General features: G+C 58.2%; 2 protein-coding genes and 1 non-coding gene across 4 annotated transcripts; all 3 read right to left on the bottom strand.

The window, feature by feature from the left end:
* Positions 1 to 1,360: 1,360 nt before the first annotated feature.
* Positions 1,361 to 14,180, bottom strand: LOC130876426 (death-associated protein kinase 3). 2 transcript variants are annotated; one of them, XM_057772945.1, is made up of 9 exons: positions 14,082 to 14,180; positions 13,252 to 13,350; positions 4,158 to 4,518; positions 3,950 to 4,079; positions 3,815 to 3,863; positions 3,361 to 3,387; positions 2,535 to 2,687; positions 2,025 to 2,070; positions 1,361 to 1,946 (listed from the first exon to the last, which is right to left on the bottom strand). In XM_057772945.1, the coding sequence occupies exons 1-9, from the start codon at positions 14,165 to 14,167 to the stop codon at positions 1,428 to 1,430; spliced, it is 1,470 nt and encodes a 489-aa protein (XP_057628928.1). In that variant the 5' UTR covers positions 14,168 to 14,180; the 3' UTR covers positions 1,361 to 1,427. The 2 variants fall into 2 exon arrangements, with proteins under 2 accessions (XP_057628928.1, XP_057628929.1); XM_057772946.1 differs by lacking the exon at positions 14,082 to 14,180 and adding an exon at positions 13,635 to 13,870.
* Positions 14,181 to 14,727: 547 nt separating this feature from the next.
* Positions 14,728 to 19,929, bottom strand: LOC130875871 (elongation factor 2). Its single transcript, XM_057772148.1, has 14 exons — positions 19,786 to 19,929; positions 18,976 to 19,190; positions 18,612 to 18,793; positions 18,069 to 18,280; positions 17,682 to 17,860; positions 17,500 to 17,605; positions 17,139 to 17,391; positions 16,862 to 17,057; positions 16,518 to 16,776; positions 16,322 to 16,429; positions 15,894 to 16,247; positions 15,625 to 15,807; positions 15,416 to 15,548; positions 14,728 to 15,194 (listed from the first exon to the last, which is right to left on the bottom strand). The coding sequence occupies exons 1-14, from the start codon at positions 19,786 to 19,788 to the stop codon at positions 15,001 to 15,003; spliced, it is 2,577 nt and encodes an 858-aa protein (XP_057628131.1). The 5' UTR covers positions 19,789 to 19,929; the 3' UTR covers positions 14,728 to 15,000.
* Positions 17,939 to 18,002, bottom strand: LOC130876649 (small nucleolar RNA SNORD37). The gene has a single exon (XR_009057308.1). It is a non-coding gene; the product is annotated as a small nucleolar RNA SNORD37 (small nucleolar RNA).
* Positions 19,930 to 20,243: the final 314 nt, after the last annotated feature.

The raw sequence follows: 20,243 nt of genomic DNA, 5'->3' as shown, positions 1-20,243 counted from the left end.
GCAGGCGCGGGACCACAAGCCCACCCTAATGGGATAAAGCCTTGATACCGGAACAGGAGCTGCATACCAATGGCTGGCACACCCCCTTTCCCCAATTCCAAGCTGAGCCTCTTTGTTCTGGAATATTCCATGTCTGCCTGAAGCTCAGCACAGTCTTCTCTGAACTTAGCTAATATTAATGGAGAGACTGATCTCAAATAAGGCTCAGTCCTGCGTCCTGAGGGTCAGCACATCATATTTGGGGTAAAACCAGGGCTTATCAGGAAAGCCTGTGAAGGGGCCTGTGGCGACAGCTTTAATCTTTATTTTTTTAAAAGATTTATTTATGTATTATGTATACAGTGTTCTGTCTACACATCTGAGGGCTCCAGATCTCATTATAGATGGTTGTGAGCCACCATGTGGTTGCTGGGAACTGAACTCAAGACCTTTGGAAGAGCTGCCAGTGCTCTTAACCTCTAAGCCATCTCTCCAGCCCAGCTTTAATCTTTATTAACTTTTGATTTCTGTGGAGCCCTGACAGTCCTGAAATGCACTATGTAGACGAGGCTGGCCTCGAACTCACAAAGACCAAGCTCCCTTTGCCTCCCCAGGTCTGTGCCATCACACCTGGCTTTTTAAACATTTAGAAAACGTTATTTATATGTATGAGCTTGTGTCTGTGCACAAGTGCGCACCCTGTGCCCGTAGAGCACATCGGATCCCCGAATCTACAACTACAGGAGGTTGCGCGTGGCTGTGGGGTATGGAGCTCGGACCTGGATCCTCTAACCCGGCAGCCAGCATCCTGACTAGACTAGGGCGGCCTCTGCCGCTAATCTCCACCGCCGTGAGACCGCGTCTGTAAGGCTTTGCCGGGACCGCAGGGGCTCACGGTCAAACCAGGTGGGGTCTGAGCGCGCCGGAGGTGCACAGCTGTTCCGCCCACGCCTGCGGTTCAGCACAGAGCTAGACTAGAGGTGGGACTGGAAGCGCCGTGCGCCTTCACTACACAGACGGAAACCCAGGTCTCCAGGGACACCAGGCAGGACACTGGGTCAGCTCACAGCTCAGGGACTTAACTGCTCCGGGATGTTGTAGTAAACGCTGGAATGACAGGCGCATAACGTTTGATCTCTCCCGTGGTGAGGCCTTTTGTGTCTCTTACTTGCTGTGTGACACTCCAGGGGACCTGCTGTTTTTAGTTCAACTTCACTTGTCTGTCAACTGTGGGTGATGCCACCCATGGCGTGTCGCGTGGCACAGAGCATGATCTCCAGGGTGGGGACCCTCCGGGGTCGTGGGAGGGGGGTGGAGACCACACACCGTGTGGGCTGCTCGCTCCTACCCTCCCCGCGGAGCGTGGAACACAACGCGGCAGTACGTGGAAAGTAGCTTTATTCCGGGGTTGCGCGGGGGTCCGGGGTGCGGGGCTCCGCGGCCGCAGCCTAGCGCACGCCGCACTCGGCCTGCAGTCGCTCCTGCTCCAGCGCGCGCACCAGATCGCGCACAAACTGCACCTCGGCAGCCACCTGCGCGGCCAGCGCGTCGTAGCGGTTCTCCAGGCGACCCAGGCGGCGCTTCAGGCCCCCGGCACCCAGCAGCGCCGCCCGCGCCTCCTCCTGCGCGCGCGTGCGCAAGGCCTCGGTGCGTCCCAGCTCTGTGCGCAGGCGCCGCAGGTCGCGACCTAGCCCCGCGCTCCCGTCCCGGCAGCGAGCCTCCCGCTGCTCGGCGGCCGCGCGCAGCGCGCACACGCGCTCCCGGCACTGGCGCCGACCGCGCTGCAGCTCGCGCAGCCCCTGCTCCGCCGCCGCCACGTCCTCCAGCACGCGCGAGAAGCGCTCGAAGCTGGCGTAGCTCGTGTTGCGTGGCATGCTCGAGTGCGACTTGAGGCTGTATTCGCGCAGGCGCGCCGCGCGCAGCCGCCGCCGCTCCGGCTTCCGGGCGCCGTCCTCGCGCCTTCGCACCTGAGGGGAGCGGAGCTTAAGGCAAGGGAACCACGGCCGCCCGCCAGCCCGCCCGTTCCCGGGGTCTCGAGGCCCCACCTTGATCCACGAGTGCTCGAGGCTCTGCGCGATTGTCATCCTCCTCCTGCAGGATGGGGCGGGTTAGTGTTTGTGGGACCCCCACCTTCAGCCTGGCATGTGACCCGTCAGGGCGACTCGGGTCATCGCTGACAGTACCCCGTATCGCGGGACGCCACCCCGATTCCCATTCATCCACCCTTGCCCCACCCCATCCACCTAGGAACGTGGAGGAGCCCGACAGGCTGCAACCCTGTTGTCCCCAAACCTTCCCCCAGGCTGGCTGTACTCTGCTAGGCCCCTGCGGCTTTATGAAGAGCCGTGGACACTGACGCCCTGGAGTCCGCAGGGTGTAGTAGAGGCTGGTGAACACGGCAGGTAACAAGGGAGTAAACCTGCCACCTAGTGCCCTGGAGAATTCAAGGCCAGCCTGGACTACAGCAGACCCTGCCTCAAAATTACAGCAAAAGTCCCCAAACCAAAACCCAGGTGTGGCCAGCCGTTGAGAGGCCGCCGCCGCGGTCCGCCTACTTGGGGTCTTTGACCAGCAGCTTGCGGATGAAGTCCTTGGCCAGCTCGCTGGTGCTGCTGAAGTACTCCTCGTCAAAGTCGTAGTTCACCGCCGAGATGTTTGTCAGGGTCTCCTGCTTGGTCTCCCCAAGGAACGGGGACGCCCCACTCAGACTGCAAGGGGACAGGGCGGAGGGAGAGTCAGCTGATGGAGCTGGCACCCCACCCTCTCCACCTTGGCGCAGCTAGGGCTATCTGGGAATGGGACCTCAACTGAGAGACTGTGTGTTTGTGGGCGGGGGTTCACCGTTGATGAAGGACTAGGCCACAGTGAGCAATGCCAACCCTGCGCAGGTGGTCCCTATAAACCAGGGGTGCGCAAGCCACAGGAGCAAGTCGATAAGCTCCACGGTTCCTGTGCGACTGACTGGTCACTGTGAGAGCAAACCCGTTCCTCTCCAAGGTGAGTTTGTCACAGCAGTAGAAACCAAACTGGAATATGTCCTGACCCCAACAATCCAGCACACTGGTGCTATGGAGGAGAAGCAAGAGAAGCATCTCCAAGGAAAGGACAGGACAGACCTTAGGGTAATCAACACTCAGTGAGGGGGCTGTGGGCATAGTCAGGACAGGGCCCACCCAGAATCCCCAGTGAGGGGGGATTGGGCGTGGTCAGGACAGGCCCCGCCCAGAATCCCAGTGAGGGGGCTGGGGGCGGGGCCGGGGGTCCAGCCACAGTCAGAGTGAGCCGCTCCTTCCCTGGCTATCTCCCAGTGTCCTTACAACAGGTCCCAGCCCAGACCCTGTCCCCCAGCAGGTGCAGCCCGGGGCTCGTCCCAGCACTCACAGGATGTAGGTGATGACGCCGATGCTCCTGTAGGGGGCAGAAAAGATGGGTCAACATGACCATAGCCGCACCCTACGCCTAGGACACAGCCTCCAAATCTCTAGGACCAAGGGTTCTAAGAGTGTGGTCAGTGTCAATCACAGGGTCGCCTGAGCACCTGGGCCAATGCCAGGACAGCAGGTCCACAGAACCTCTGAATCGATGTGACCCAGCATCCGCCTGGCCGGCTCTGGATGCAGTGGGTCACTATCCTGTCAGCTGGGAGACCCTCAGGGGCAACCTGTGAGGGTGCAGACCCCACACACCAAGGTCAGCCCAGGAGGCTCATCTCTTCCGTGGGGCCGTCCAGTGCCCACACCCTCACTAGGCTGTCTCGGGCCTGTACTGGGTACAGCTAGGGAAGGAGGGAGCACAGCAGGGGAGGGCGGAGCAGGACCTCACACCCACCACTCACCACATGTCAGCCTCCAAGCCCAGAGGTTCGTAGTTGACAATCTCGGGGGCTGTGGAAGACAGGGTCGCAGAGGCCGGTCAGGCTGTGATGTGCAGGGGCCCGCCCCACCCAGCGGTGTCCGTGCCTGCCCCTCACCCACGAACTCGGGAGTGCCGAAGATGTTCTTGAACTCGCTGCCGGCCTCGATCCTGTGTGCGATGCCAAAGTCGATGAGTTTGATGCGCGGGCTGGCCGCGTGCTTGTCCAGTAGCATGATGTTCTCAGGCTGCAGGAGGGCAGGGGGTGATGTGACCCCTGGGGACACCCCCAGCCCCACCTCCCAGCGCCCATGCACGCGTACTACCTTCAGGTCAAAATGCGCAATGCGCTTGGAGTGCAGGTAGTGGACTCCGTCCAGGATCTGCTTGAGGAACTGCGTGGCCTCGTCCTCCGTCAGCGACTCCTTCTCGGCCAGGAAGTCGAAGAGCTCGCCGCCGGACACCAGCTCCAGGATGAGCACCACGTCCGTCTTGTTCTCGAACACATCGTGCAGCGTGATGATGTTGGGGTGGCGGATCTCACGCAGGATGCTCACCTCGCGCTCGATCTCCTCCCGGCTCACACCGCGCCGGCTGGACGGCAGGCGCCGCTTCTTGATGAACTTGGCTGCGTACTCCATGCCCGTGCCCTTCTGCTGGCACTTGCGCACGATGGCAAACTGGCCGCTGCGGGGGAGGGGACAGCTGAGCGCCGCAGACGGAGCCACAGTGCACTGTCCTCGGGGCTCCCACAGCAGCAGGTCTGCCCAAAGAGCCAGGACATGTGGCTGGGGGAGGGGGGAAGGCTCAGGGGAGACAGTGAGGCCAGGGAGCGCCAGGGATCCGAGAAAAGTCAGGTGGGGTTAACCCCATTGCTAAGGGAGAGAGGAGGGTCCCTGGCCAGGGAATCCAGCTGCCTCAGTGAGCTCCGGGTTCACTCAGTGAGCCACTCTGTCTCAAAAAACCAGGTGACATAAAAGTGGGATTCCTCAGACTGACATGGAGACCACGGCTTTAACCCCAGCACTCAGGAGGCAGAAACAGACAGATCTGCCTGTCTTGTGAATTCCATGAGAGCCTGATTTACGGTAGTGAAATTTGTAGCAACCCAGGAAGATACTGAATGTCAACCTCTGGTCTCCACACACATTCTAAATACTCTGTGTATCAATCAAGCCAGGTGTGGTGGCACCTGTCACCCAGCACTCAAGGGCTGTGGGGGGGTCTCAACTTAAAGCCCAGCCCCTCACTCCAAGACGGAAGCCCCTAGGATAGGAAGCCCACACCTCATCAGTTTCAGGAAGTCCCTGAAGTCAACCAAATGCACTAATCCCCCCTCCCGATTTATGTAAGTATAAGGACTCTAACTCAGACCAGCTGGGCTGCCTGGGGGCAGCTCGCCCTGGGAGAACGCTGCCCACTCGGGGAAGGGGGGTTGCCCACTGGCTGTACAGTGCATTCCAAACTCCCAGCACTGACAGGAACACAGCTGTCTGTTTCTGCTGTCCGTAACCCTGTACTGGCTGGATTTTGTTGACTACACAACCCTAGACCTAACATGGAGGAGGGGCCTTGCTGTGGGATACTACCTATGCAAAGATGCATTACTTCTGTTTATGTTGTGGAATATTGCTGCAACTAGGCAAAGATGTTACAGACCCATTTGCTTTGCCTGCCTAAGGCACCTGATTGGTCTAATATAGAGCTGACTGGCCAATAGCGAGGGAGTAGAGGGACAGGTAGGGCTGGCAGGCAGAGAGTAAGGAGGAGGGATCCAGCCTCTAGAGAATGGAGAGAAAGGAGAGATAACGAGAAAGAGGGAGACACCTGGGGCCAGTCGGGTAACCGCCAGCCAGACAGGGAGGAGGACATCCAGAATGAAAGGTAAAAAACCCGGAGGCAAAACACAGATGAAGACAAACGGGTTAAGTTATAAGAGCGAGCAAGAAATGGGCCTAAGCTTAGGCCAAGCATTCATAACTAATATTTAGTCTTTGCATCATGATTTAGGAGCTGGTTGGAGGCCCAAGAGAAAGCCTGCTCCAGGGCCTCCCGAGAAAAGGCATGTCTGTGGGGCATTTTCTCCACGATGACTGATGTGGAAGGGACCAACCTGCCGTACTTCCTTCCATCCCTGGGCTGGTGGTCCCAGGTTCAAGAAGGAAGCAGGCTGAGCCAGCCATGTGAAGCGCACCCTCGGCGGCCTCTGCATGAGCGGCTGCCTCCAGGGTCCTGGCCTGACTTCCCTCAGGATGGGGCTGCCCCGAGAGCTGAGCAGAAGTCTGTCCTCCCAAAGATGCTTTCCGTGTTTCCTCACAGCAGAGACCACAACCAAGACAGCACCGAAACCCACGTTCCTGCAAGTGACCCCAACAAAGCTCACTGGGTCCCCAATTTGGCTTTAGTGCTGTCCGTACTCGGGTCTGTCACTGGTTCCGGCTGCGCGAGGGGACATCTGTCACCCTCTCCAGCAAAGGCACCACAAAACAGTGAGTGCCCAACAGGGACCAACAACCAAAGATGAGCTCGGGAGGGCCCAGCACGCTTGGGCAATGGCACACAACGGAGGCTGGGTGGGGGTGGGATGTACCAGGGGACAAAGGCGACCTTTCCCTATGGGGTACAGGTCAGTGTGCCTCCCTGCTGGGTCAGCGGACCTACAGTGGTTGGGGACACAGTCATGGCTGAAGTCTGGGTGACGACAGTGAACATCCGTGGATGTTGTTTGCCTGTTAAGTAGCACGGAGTGTTTCATCAGCCTGGTGAGTGGGGTCCGGTGAGCATGGGGGTGCCCTGCACAGAGGGACGCACAAATGTCGCGGTCTGTGAGAGCGTCAACAGGGCTGTGCAGAGTCACATAGGTTTCAGGTTGAGGAGGCAGAAGCAGCCGTCTGAGAGGATGGGATGATGCCACAGCTGTTCCTTACAGTTGGGGACCCTCAGAACTGGATAGTGTGGATGTCGGGGGTGGAATAGCAGAAAAATTAAAGATTTTTTTTTTTTTTTTTTTTTGGTTTTTCGAGACAGGGTTTCTCTGTGGTTTTGGAGCCTGTCCTGGAACTAGCTCTTGTACACCAGGCTGGTCTTGAACTCACAGAGATCCGCCTGCCTCTGCCTAAAAATTAAAGATTTTAAAAGTGACATTTGGCCAGACAGTGGTGGCACCCATCTTTAATCCCAGCACTCGGAAAGCAGAAGCAGGCAGATCTATGAGTTTGAGGCCAGCCTGGTCTAGAGCTAGTTCCAGGACAGGCTCCAAAGCTACACAGAGAAACCCTGTCTTGAAAAGCCAAAATAAATAAAGTGACATTTGATACCCAGTTCACCAGGCCATGAGATGTTGTTCATTCAAGAGCTGAGGAAAATGTCTATGTATCAGAAGTCTCAGGACCTGGACAGAGCTTCAGTGCCTTTGGTGTGTCCCTTGGTAGGGCAGGACCCCTGTGCTGTCAGAGAGCCTTTATCTTAGACTAGCATGTGAACTACGGAAACAACTAAAAACAAAGAGAAAGCAACCCAAGGGACCTGGCATGCTGCTCAGTGGATTCACACTGGGCCAGGGTCCTCAGGAAAATCAGCAGACGGAGACAAAATGCAGCACTTCTGAGCCTTTGCAGGGTCAGGGGCCTGCCGAGTACTTCAGCATGGTAAGAAATGGGTACGGGGCGGGGAGGATGCTGGAGAGATGGCTCAGAAGTTAAGAGCATTGCCTGCTCTTCCAAAGGTCCTGAGTTCAATTCCCAGCAACTACATGGTGGCTCACAACCATCTGTAATGAGATCTGGTCCCCTCTTCTGACAGCAGGCATACACACAAACAGAATATTATATACATAATAAATAAATATTTTTTTAAAAAAGAAATGGAGCCGGGCGATGGTGGCGCACGCCTTTAATCCCAGCACTCGGGAGGCAGAGGCAGGCGGATCTCTGTGAGTTCGAGACCAGCCTGGTCTACAAGAGCTAGTTCCAGGACAGGCTCCAAAGCCACAGAGAAACCCTGTCTCGAAAAACCAAAAAAAAAAGGATACAGATAATTGCTAGAGCACCCTACCCCAGGGACAGGAAGGGGGTCTCAAGGCTGGGACTCCCCTAAATGGGTGGCTGGGGCGCTTGCAGGGTGACTACATGGTGGGTTGACTGGTCTGCGGATGCTGGTATTGGGGCTCTGGAATGTTTTAGAAGTTTCAGTTCTCGGGGGGCTCAGATATACAGCAGGGGTGAAAGGGAGTAAACCTGCCCAGCTGGAGGTGGCTGCAGGTTGGCCTGAGCCCCAGAGCTGCTATGAAGGGCACCGTCCTCCCTGTCTTGATGCTCTTCCCACCTTGTGCTGTGGGACTCTGCTGTCCTTGGTGAACGGGTGGCTGTGACCTACAGGTGACGCAAAGCCAGCACTTACGTATTCTACACACGTAGACACCCACGCATGTGTGAGTGTCATGAAAGAATGGCATTCACGCCGGGCAGTGGTGACCCACATCTTTAATCTCAGCTCTCAGGAGGCAGAAGCAGGTGGATCTCTGTGAGTTCGAGGCCAGCCTGGTCTACAGAGTGAGTTCTAGGACAGCCAGGGCTACACAGAGAAACCCTGTCTAGAAAACCAAAATAGAAATAAACAAATAAAAAGACTGTTGGGCCGGAGAGATGCTTGGTGGTTAGCGCACCTTCCTGTCTGGAAAACCAAAATAAAAATAATAAAATAAGCCGGGCGGTGGTGGCGCACGCCTTTAATCCCAGCACTCGGGAGGCAGAGGCAGGCGGATCTCTGTGAGTTCGAGACCAGCCTGGTCTACAAGAGCTAGTTCCAGGACAGGCTCCAAAATCCACAGAGAAACCCTGTCTTAAAAAACCAAAAAAAAAAAAAAAAAAAAAAAAAGAGCTAGTTCCAGGACAGGCACCAAAGCTACAGAGAAACCCTGTCTCGAAAAACAAAACAAAACAAAAATAATAAAATAAAATAAAAAGGCTGTTGGGTTGGAGAGATGCTCGGTGGTTAGCACACCTTCCTGCAGAGGACCCAGGTTCAATTCCCAGTGTGCATACCGGGCTCACAGCTGCCTGTGACTCCAGTTCTTGAGACCCAACGCCCCCTTCTGGCCTCCACAGGTACTGCACACAGATACTTGCTGAGGATGTCATAAGCCAAGGTGAAGACTGAGTCTAAAGTGTCCCCTCCCTGTGGCTGAGCCGTGGTGGCCCACACGAGCTGCAAAGGTGGTTGGAGAGAATTGCACCCTGAATTCTCCCAATGACGAGCAGGGTGTCAGCCGGTCGGAGGCAGGGCCTATGGCTAGGACTATTCTTTTTGGTGGCTGCTCCGGTGCTCACTGAGACTCACTAGTCAGGCTCTGGGGACGGAAGGACAGGTTCACAGCTGGGTTCGCGTCCTCTCAGGACCCAGAGACCATGAGGGGGGGCTGGGCTCCCCAGGATTAAAACCATCTAAGGGGGATCCCTAACAGCGATCCCAGGGCGCTCCACCCTGTAGAGGCCCCTTAGACAGGAAGTCGCTGGGTCCTCCCTTCCTGGGAACACGGGCAGAAGGGGCTGCTGAGAGGAACTGTCACGCCAGCCACCTGGAAAGGCCGCTCTCCAGCCTGCAGCTATGTGGGCTGTCACCCATGCTGGGGTGGCCTTGGTGAGACAGCTGTCTTGTAGCCATTTCTGCTCCTGTACGTGACCCCAGTGAGACTCATGGCTCACCACACCAGACGTTGGTGGTGTCCAGGGTTTCTGCCATTGGCTCCCTATCTGGGGCGAACTGACACTTCTCCTCTGCCCAGGAATAGAACCACCACCACCTAAGCTACGACTCCTGGTCTCAACAACAGCCAAATCATACTATGTAGCACAGGCTGGCCTTAAACTCAGTGACAGCCGGGCAGTGGTGGCACAAATCCCAGCACTGGGGAGGCAGAGGCAGGCGGATCTCTGTGAGTCTGAGGCCAGCCTGGTCTACAGAGCGAGTTCCAGGATAGGTTCTAAAGCTACAGAGAAACCCTGTCTCGAAAAAACCAAACAAACTCAGTGATAGCCCCCTGGCCTCAGCCTCCTGAGAGCTGGGGGAGGGGGGCTTCCACAACCCCCACTTTCTTTGATGACTGTCTTTGGCTGGTGGGTCTTTCATTTGGAGATGGGAGATGCTGCCCTGCCTTGTTCTCACAGCTGGGACAGACTTCCTGCAGGCTTCCCCAGGACCTGCAAACAGGAGAACAGAACGCGCCTGTCATCCTAGTACTGGGGAGGTGGAGACGGGAGGATGGTGAGTCTGAAGCTAGCCTGGGCTACATGAGACCCTGTCTCAAACAATATGGAGCTGGTGCAACGGCTCAGGGGCAACCAGAGCTCTATTTCTAAACCTGCAGAGTGGGGGGAGAAGCGAGCTGTCCTGACCCCTGCATGCACACACAAATAAGCATAGTTTAATAAGTCAGGTGTGGCGGTGCACACGTCTTTAACCCCAGCACTCAGGAGGCAGAGGCAGGCGGATCTCTGTGAGTTCTCAGCCAGTCTGGTCTACAGAGGGAGTGCCAGGACAGCCAGGCCTGCACAGAGAGACCCTGTCTCGAAACGACAAAAGCACGGGCCTGCTCTGAGAGCCTGCATCCGTGTATCCACACCCGCAGCACACACCGTGTATCCACACCCTCGGCACACACCGTGTATCCACACCCACTGCACACACCGTGTATCCACACCCTCGGCACACACCGTGTATCCACACCCAATGCACGGACCGTGTATCCACACCCACTGCACACACCGTGTATCCACACCCGCGGCACACACCGTGTATCCACACACACGGCACACACCATGTATCCACACCCACGGCACAGACACCAACATGTTGTCCCCTGATGGAGTTGGGGCAAGGAGTCACAGGACTTGTGTCCTAGCGACTCACTCGCCAGGTCCCCAACACCATGGGGACTCCAGCAGCTCATTCCTGGGGTATGAGGAGTCACAGAGAAGCCCCTGGGACACTGAGGTACAACACGGATGAGGTCTTCTCCAGCAGGTGCGCCATGGCCCTACGAGCTAAGTGCCGCCATCACCCTGCTTCATGGCCGAGAACGGTGTTCAACCACGCCCACACAGGGCAACACGAGACTGGACCCTCCTCGCTGCAGGACACAGCCTGGCACCTGGGTGACCATCCCTCGCTTGCTTCCCGTCGTAGGACTCAACAGCTGAAACCCCACTAGATCACCAAGAACTAACTCTCAGCTGCAGCACAGAAGGACTGAGGCCACCTAGTCACTCTGCCTGGGAAAAGTGTCCACACATCAAGGCTACTCGGGTGGATGCAGCTGGCAGGGCTGAGGCAAGGAAGGGAGGAGCCACAGCTGGGGCACTGGAGCCCCTCGGGCCGTTCTTAGCTCCCGGCCTGCTCTACACTGGAGCTTCCAAGACCCTGAGTGTACAACAGCACCGGGTAGCCATCCTCAGCCACTGTGTGTGCCGGTCCTGTGGACCGTACCCCGTCACCAGAAATACAGGGATGGGCATTTCCTGGCATTGTTTCGGATCACAAAATACAAATCTTTCTCCCAGGCACGTAGCAATAGACAAGTTTGGAGTTCAATCCCTGGATCGCACATGAAAAGCCAGGCGTGGTGGCATGTGCCCAGAACACTGCGCAAGGGAACTAGGGCTTCTTGCTCAGCTTTGCCCAATCACTGGGCTCTGCTAGTAAGACAGTGTTTACAAACAAGGCGTAGAGGCCTGCGGAGACCACAGCGGCCACCAGCACCTGCCGCTGAACCCAGCACCCACAGCTCACAAATGGGTGACGCCAGGCCTGGGGAAACACCACCACCTTCTGGTCTCTGTGGGAACTACATACACACGGGGCACAGAAGATGAAAATAAATCAGAAAACGGTGGGGAGTGGACAGGAGACACGAACTCGGCCTCCACCCTCACACATCACACCTGGGACCACGTGATGGAGAGCCAACGCCTGCAAGCTGCCCTCTGCCCTCCACATTCACGCTGCACACATAATCAACATCTCTCAAAATCAAAAAATAAAAATGCAGAGACGTAGGCAGGGGTGACTGTACAGGGCTGCCAGGACCTGGGGACACATCACAGCCTGTGACATCGTGGGGTCCTAGAACCGTTCCCAGGGTCTGACTAGTAAAAGGGCTACACTTTCCCAGTCTTCTGGGGAGGACAAGGGTTTGTGGAGGGTGAAGGCCCACAACAACCTGAGCTAAGATCCGAAATGTGCTCCGTATTTATTTCCATGCGCATTCTGTCCACAGGGTCCAGAAGGGGGCATCGGATCCCCTAGGACTGGAGTCGCAGATGGTCGTGAGCCGCTGTGTGGGTGCTGGGAACCGAAACCCAGCCCTCTGCCACAGCAGCTGGTACAGCGCGCTGACCACTGAACCATCCCTCTGGTCACTCCGGGTCTCAGTGAGCCTGAGATGGCTCTACACCCCCAGTACTGGGCTTACAGAGGTAATCCCCACACCACACGGTTGAGGGAGCCCTCCTTCTGGGGTGGGAGACACCCACAGCCTGAGCACATGGCTATCCCCAGAGTTCAGGGTCCCCACAGATTCAGGACTCTCCCCAGCAAGACAGTAAGTAAGGCTACATTATTTACATTCCGTCTGGATGACATCATGGGGAGAGCCCTGAGCTTCCCAGGCCAGAATTTGCCAAATAAGGTAGGGGGCCTCTTAGAAAGATGGGCCCGGTGGGCAGGGTGCGGTGGGCAAGGCGGGAAGGGGAGGGGGCTGGGTGTGGGAGCGGTGCCCACCAGTGCCTACTGGGAGGGGGAATCTGGCTTTCTCAAGAACACCAAGAAAAGCTGAGGGGACTCAAGGCTAAAGACAGGAGACCCGAGTCTACAGACAGCACGTGCAGTGTGGGGTGACACCTGTCACCAGCAGGTTCAATACCCAGGTCTGAGGCACATGACCTGAGCTCAGTCCCTGGGGCCCACATGGCAGAGAACAGACTCCAGAAAACTGTACATCTGTGGTATACACACAAACATGCACACCATAGCAATTACAAGGCCAGTCTGGGGTATGTGAGACCTTGCCTCAAACAATCAACCAAGGCCAGGTGTGGGGCCCAATGCCTTTAGTCCCGGTTTTCAGAGAGGGGGAGGGGTTCTCTGTGAGAAAAAGCTCCAGACCAGCAGAGACTCCACAGTGAAAAGTGTCTCAAGAGGAAAAGAAAAACTGAGTGCAGAAGAATCCCACAGCCAAGAAGGCTCGGGCGCCACCCTGCCTCAGGGCAGCAGCTGGAAGAACACACACCACGGCCCCACAGCTCACTCACAGAGGGAACCAGAGGAAAGCGACTCAGGCCCATGGCCATCTGGGAATCTGAGTGTGACACACTCAGTGGTCACACAAAGGACAGAGAGAGAGAGCACACCAGCAATGTCACTCACCTGCCCAGCTCCTCTCCCATCTCATAGTGGTCCTCAACATCTTCCTGCCTAAATGTGGACATGGCGGCCTGCCTTCTGGAGGACTCCTGGGACAGGGGGCTGGGAAGACACAGGGGAGAGAACTCTTCATCCGGGAACTTGGGGAGGCCCATCATCCCCTGGCACAAATGACACCCCCTAGTCGCTGCTCCCAGGTTTACTGTGGCCATCTAAAGCTCCCACCCACTGGGGAGGGGAAGGCTGGAGGACTAGAATTCCAGGGCATCCTCAAATACTCGGGGAGCCGGAAGCCAGGATGGGCTACATGAGACCATCTGTGTGCGCGCGCGTGCGCAGGGGACTGCCACGACGGCTCAGCTGCTGAGAGTGGGCGCTGCTCGTACCGAGTACCTGCGCTCGGTTCCCAGTGCCTGACCAGTTGACTGACCACCACGCCAGGTGACTTAACGCCCTCTTCTGGTCACCTCAGGTACCTGCACTCTAGCGCACCACTAAGAAACAGGCATAGATAAAAGTAAAAGCAAAAAAAAGACATTTCAAACAGTGACACGCAGAGCGCTGGAGTGCAAGTGTTCTCTACTCTCAATATTCTCACAGCCTCCGGTTACTGGGGATCCTCGCGAGCTTCCTAACCTGTCAATCATGCCCACCTGCACCCCGGAACTCAGGGGCGTCGCCGGAGCGCTAACGCATGCGCAGTCCTAGCGGTCCAGCCCCCGCGGCTGGAGCGTCCCGAGACCACCATGCCTCTCGCGTGTCCCCCTCCCCTGGCTACCGCCCTCGCCTCGTGTCCTCTGGATCCCCGACACGTTGCCCTGACCCGTCCATACCATCCACAGTCCGCGAGTCCCCGCCCGGCGCCAGTGTAGCCCCCGCGACCTCCTCCTGCGGAAGTCCCGGGAAAGCATGTACGCATGCGCCAACCGCGCCACGACACAACCGGAAATCAACGCTAATTGGTCCGTGTCTTAGCCAGAACCGAGTGCCGTTCATTGGCCAACATCACCAACTACACGCGGAAGCCAGCACCCATTGGCCCAGTGAGCAGGAAGACGGCACCCATTGGCCAGCGGGCTTGTGCTGCCGTCATCCGCACTGAGCAATTGGTTGACTGAGTCTTCCGGCTCCGACCCGATTGGTCAAACCCTACGTCGACGTGGAAACCAAACTCCTGAGGATACGCTTAAGCGTGCGCCCTGCAAGTTACAGCCCAGGACGTGCTGGGCCTAGAGTCAAAGCCTGAGCAACTAAGAGCTCAGTGGAATGGAACAAAGTCTGTTCTGTCTCCAAGACTCAGGGTCACTGTAGTGTGCCCTGGAAGTCCCGCTCAGCACAGGATGGAGGAGTGCAGGGAGATCAACCACAGCTGAGTTTATTACTCCAAAGTGTCACAGTCATGGTCCCCAGGAGGCTGCCCACCTCCCATGAGCAACGCCCCCCCACTCCGCTCTGGGGAACTGCACTTGGGCCATAGAAGGACCCCACAAACCTCTGAATGTGTTTATTTATAGACTTTTGACATCCGAGCATTTCTGAGAATGACAGCGTGGTGTCCCGCCCACCCCATGGCCCGCCAGTCCAGCCTGCAGAGGGGACTTTGATGCCTTGGAATTCCAAAATAAATAGAATCCACGTGTTAGCGCACAGCTACGGCAGTTGGCCCCACAATCTCCGGAGCGGCACTATGGGACAGTCTCAAGGTGTCTTCTGATGGGCGGGCACCGTGCAGTGTCCGGCAGTGCCAAGCGTCTACAGTTTGTCCAGGAAGTTGTCCAGCGCCGGGATGCCCTCCTTCAGGCCTTTGCGCTTGCGGGTCTCAGCGACTACTTGGCAAGGACGGCTGCTGTTGTCAAAGGGGTCCCCAGGCAGGATCTGCCAGTGGTCGAACACACACTGGGGGAAGGCCTGGCCACCCGTGTTGGAGCGCAAATCGGCTGTGAAACCTGCACCAAGAGGCAAGAACTCAGCAAGGAGCCTAGCCCCAGTTCTGGGCCTCCCCATCTCCCTGCCCAGTGATTCTTTGGTTTTCTGTCAGATCTGCCTGCGACACCCACCCCACAAGATGTGACACAGGCATCTTGTTTTGGTTATACTAATATGCAAACCAGCAACCTCAGGGAGCAGAGGCCTGGGACACCACAGGAGAGCCAGGGAAGGTACTCACCAAAGGACTCATTGACAGGCAAGTAGGCCTTGACCACAAACATGGGGGTGCCAGCCACCTGGGACTCCTCAAACACATGACCACGCTTCCTGTTCAGGACACCATAGATGCCACCCACAACTTGCTCAGGACACTGAGGGAAGAGAGAAGTAGTGAGAATCAGAGTGCACAGGAGGATGGGCAGGTGCCACACAGACAGGTAAGTTTACCTGTATCTCCACAAGGTAGATAGGCTCCATGAGGCGGGGCTGTGCGGTCAACACACTGGCATAGAGGCAGCGCCGGGCTGTGGGGATGATCTGGCCACCACCTCGGTGGATGGCATCAGCGTGCAGAGTCACGTCATGAACATCGAATCGCACACCACGCATGTTCTCCTCACAGAGAGCGCCCTAAGGAAAGAAAGCTGGCTAGTCACACCCCAATAATTCAGAAGCCAAGCTCCCCCACAGGCAGTCCGCGCAGGCCCCACGCTCACCTCCTTAGTGGCCCACTGGAACCCAGCCACCACGCTGTCCTTGATCTCATTCAGGTACTGCACACCCTTGGTGATGTCCGTTAGGATGTTGGGGCCGGTGCCGTCAGGCCCGAAGCACCAGATCTTGCGGGCTTCGGCGACGTCCCACTCGTACTTCTCGGCCAGGTAGCGTGCCCGAGCCTTGAGCTCCTGGCGAGCAGAGACTTCCCCCTTGTCGATGTCCTCAGCCAGGCCATCAGGGAAGGGCCGGGCCTTCATGTACAGCCGGTTGTGCTTGTTGGGGGACTTGGACAGGCACAGCACATTCGACTCCTCGCTCACTGTCTCCCGGTATGAGACAACAGGGTCCGATTTCTGCAGAAGGGAACGCCCATTACTGCTGGAAACATCTGCAGGCAGCAGCAGCAGTACCCTGAGGAGGTACCCACCTTGATGGGGATGCAGGCATGGTCTTCTTCTAAGTCCTTGAGGCAGATCTCCAGGTGCAGCTCCCCTGCTCCGGCAATGATGTGTTCCCCAGACTCCTCAATGATGCACTATGGGAACAGAGTCAGCTGGCACCGCCCTCCTCTCCCAGGGCTCCCTCCAAGACCTCACCACAGTACACCAGAGCCTGAGGCACACCTGCACCATGGGGTCGGACTTGGCGAGTCGCTTCAGCCCCTCGACCAGCTTGGGCAGGTCGGCAGGGTTCTTGGCCTCCACGGCCACTCTGACGACAGGGCTAACGCTGAACTTCATCACACGCATGTTGTGCGCCTGCTCGAAGGTGGTGATCGTCCCAGTCTTCACCAGGAACTGGTCCACACCGACCAGCCCCACAATGTTCCCACAGGGCACGTCCTCGATGGGCTCCACATAGCGCCCCATCATCAGGATGGTTCTAGAGGGAGGGATGGAGGAGGTCAACAGGGCCATGAGGGAAAGAGTCAGGGCGCAAGTGCAGGCAGGCGCGGGACAGTGCTCACCTCTGGATGGGCTTTAAGTACAGGTCCTCCTTCTTCCCAGGTGTGTAGTTGGGGCCCATGATGCGGACCTTGAGTCCCGTGGACACCACCCCAGAGAACACTCTACCAAAGGCGTAGAAGCGGCCTTTGTCGGAGGTTGGCACCATCTTGGAGATGTACATCATGAGAGGGCCCTTGGGGTCGCAGCTTTTAATGCCTGGAGAGAGGACGCCAGGTCACCCTTTGCCGAGGCTGCAGGGCCCAGGATCTGGGTAGGGAGATGGACTGTGACACCTACCCATGGCGGCCTCATCATCAGGTGGCCCCTCGTAGAGCAGCTCACAGCGGTACTTCTGCGCGGTGACAGGGGACGGCAGGTGGATGGTGATCATCTGCAGCAGCGCGTCCCCTGCAGGCAGCCAGCGCCGCATCACTGCTTTGAGCAGCGGCTTGCCCTCCTTGTCCTTGTCCTCGCTGTCCAGCTTGATGTCCAGCTTCTCGATCAGCTTGGCTGTCTCCTCCTTTCTGAAGTTCATGATGGCATCGAACACCTGTCAGAGAGATGGATGTGGGCTTGGGATGGGAACAGGAGCGCGGCTTCCCGTGGCGAGGGTGCTCTGAGCTACTGCTGCCAACAGGCCAGAGCCACCTTCACCCACCTTGAAGATTGGGTCCAGGATGAGCTGGCAAAAGGTGCGAGGCAGCTTCTTCCCATCAGGGCTGTTTGCTGACTTGCTGAATTTGCCATTGGCTGGATCAAAATACCTTCAAGAAGAACGGGTCATGTTGCAGCTCAATGCAGAGCCTCGAGAGGTGCAGGACATGCGCAGGACTCACTCACCTGTCTCCCCACAGTTTCTTCATCATATCCTCCACTTTCTTGGCACGTTCGGCTGGCCCCAGTTGGCCCTCACCCTTGGCTGCAAATTTGGCTACATACATCTCTGCGAACTGCTTCAAAGTGAAGGCCCAGCCATGCAGGCCAGAGCCAAAACCCACGGTGCCCAGCACGGGGTCGATCTAAGGGAGAAGAGCAGCACTGATCAACACTGAGCCAGGAACAGTCCTCAGAAGCCCACCCCTGCCAAAGCAGCACTGGCTCAGACACAGAGTTTCTTCAACAGACATCAGGTCAAAGTGAAGAATTTCAGTCATCATGTCCAAGGCCAAGGACTCCAGAGAGCATGGCTGCTGACCTAGCCCCACCCCCTCAAGGTGGGCCCCGCACCATGATATTGCCCATGGGCCCACTCTCGCCCTCGCCGTAGGTAGAGATGATGACGTTGACATTCTCCACGATGCGCTGGAAGGTCTGGTACAGTTCCTCAGGCTCCAACTGCAGCTCAAGTAGAGCACGGTCCATCTTGTTCATCATCAGCACAGGCTTGATGCGCTCAGCAATGGCCTGCCGCAGCACCGTTTCCGTCTGCACACAGACGCCTGCGAGGGAAGCGGGGGTTTTCAGTGGACATATGTAAGTGTGAGCCCATGAATGCTAGCAACCATGTCAGACCCCAGGAAGAGCACACCTTGTCCCCTGGACGGGCAGTAAGAGCTATTCCTCACTACCTCTGACCCTGAGGTCGCGCCCCTGCAGCTAGGCAGGGAGCTGAATGAACTACCCATGTCTTCCAAGAGCACCCTGGGCTCAACCTTCCAGTCCCTGTGTGGTCTGACTGGCATGAACTCGCCGGCTCCTCCTCTCCAGTCCAAGGGCGGCCCCAGTACCCCCACCTAAGTTTCCCTTGTATGTCCAGCATGTACCGCCTACCAGACACGCAGTCCACCACCACCAGAGCTCCATCAGTGACACGCAGGGCAGCTGTCACCTCCGAGGAGAAGTCAACGTGGCCTGGGGAGTCGATGAGGTTGATGAGGAAGCCAGAGCCGTCCTTGCTCTGCTTGATAAAGTTCAGGTCGTTCTCAGACAATTCATAGAAGAGGGAGATGGCGCTGCGGGGGAGGCCGGGGAGTCAGCCCAACAGAGTGGTGGTGGCCACTGCCCACAGGACCAAGGCATTCCCACTTGTCACCGTGCACTGGGCAGCAGGGTCCCTGTGGGCACCCCTTTCTCCGCGTGCAAAGGGCAGAGACAGCGGCGGTCCCCGACCCCCACACCCCAGAAGCTCGCTTACGTGGACTTGATGGTGATACAACGCTCCTGCTCGTCCTTGCGGGTGTCGGTGAAGCGGGTCTCCCCAGCTCGCGCAGAGGCAATGATGCCGGCCTTGCACACCAGGGAGTCCGTCAGCGTGGACTTGCCGTGGTCCACGTGGGCGATGACAGACATGTTCCGGATGTTGGCTTTCTTGTCCATGATGGCACGGATCTGGTCTACCGTGAAGTTCACCTGCGGCGGGGGGAGGGGCAGCGGCCCGGGCTGAGCGCTCGGCCTGGCAGGCAGCAGCAGGTCGATAGCCCCATGGCCGTGGACTCTCGAGGGCGCACGCAGGCGCGGAGCCTCGGTTGTCGTTCCCAAGGGACAGTCCACGGCGTGACTCACGGTTGCAAGGCCAGCCCTGTCATGGCGGAGCCCACCGGGCCCGCCACCTCCACCGTAGGCAGCTGTGGGCGCGAGCCCTGCCACTCCGGCGCCCCGAGCCCGCGCTGCCTCTCCCGCGACGCTCGGGTGACAGGCAGGGCGCTGGAGAGCGGGGCCGCCGTGGGGACCTCCCACTCGGCTGTCAGCGCCGGGGACGCGCGTCCTCCTCCCCCGGCCCCGGCGTCCCCGCTCCGGGACGCGGCCACGTTAGCCGGGCGAGGCCCGCAGCGCGGCACCGCACGGCGAGCACGGGCCGCGCAGACATGGCGCCGGGCGCCTGTCCGCCTCCCGCCGCGGCCGCCATGTCTCCTCCCCGTCCTCCCGGGGACCCGCCACGGCCACCCCCCCGCCGCCGCGAGCGCCCGACTCCCGCCGCGAGCCCCGCCGAGCCGCGGTCACTCACCATGGTTGCGGATGGCGCCGGATTCTCACGGGCAGAACAGAAGGACGAGCTGCGCCGGCGATGGCGGCGGCTGCGGCGGAAGAGACCGCTGACGTCAACGCCCGGGCCTTTATAGGGCGACGCCGGTTGGGCCGGTCACGTGACGGCGCGCGCGCGTCGCGGCCGTGCCCGCTGGGGCGGGGCCGTGCCAGGCCCCGCACACGCGCGGACCCCGCGTCTGGGGATTTAACCCTCGCAGCGCCGCGGAGGCGGCTGCGGAGGTGGCGGGGCGTGGCCAGCTCGGTGGCTGGACCCTGCGCGACCGCCCTCGGGTGTTAAAGCTCCGCTGCCTCAGACCGCGATCACCTCCGCGATGATCCGCAAAAGGCCTTGGAGAACAATTAAAAGAGGACTTTGAAATTCGGACCTGGCCAGTGGGTTGGGTCAAAGTCCTGTTTCCTGGGTTTGAGGTTGTTGTG

Source organism: Chionomys nivalis, chromosome 6 (genome assembly GCF_950005125.1).
Source record: "Chionomys nivalis chromosome 6, mChiNiv1.1, whole genome shotgun sequence".
NCBI classification, from domain to species: domain Eukaryota; kingdom Metazoa; phylum Chordata; class Mammalia; order Rodentia; family Cricetidae; genus Chionomys; species Chionomys nivalis.
This window is presented reverse-complemented; position numbering and strand designations above follow the sequence as displayed.

What these genes read in the sequence shown, in the direction of transcription:
- LOC130876426 (XM_057772945.1), bottom strand. Translation starts at nt 14,167, where the DNA reads ATGCGTACATGCTTTCCCGGGACTTCCGCAGGAGGAGGTCGCGGGGGC. An exon ending in TTGCGCATTTTGACCTGAAG is followed by an intron (nt 4,080 to 4,157) that starts GTAGTACGCGTG and finishes GCCCTCCTGCAG; the next exon opens with CCTGAGAACATCATGCTACT. An exon ending in CGGCACTCCCGAGTTCGTGG is followed by an intron (nt 3,864 to 3,949) that starts GTGAGGGGCAGG and finishes TGTCTTCCACAG; the next exon opens with CCCCCGAGATTGTCAACTAC.
- LOC130875871 (XM_057772148.1), bottom strand. An exon ending in TCCTGGACCCAATCTTCAAG is followed by an intron (nt 17,392 to 17,499) that starts GTGGGTGAAGGT and finishes TCTCTCTGACAG; the next exon opens with GTGTTCGATGCCATCATGAA. An exon ending in TCCAGTGGGCCACTAAGGAG is followed by an intron (nt 15,808 to 15,893) that starts GTGAGCGTGGGG and finishes TTCTTTCCTTAG; the next exon opens with GGCGCTCTCTGTGAGGAGAA.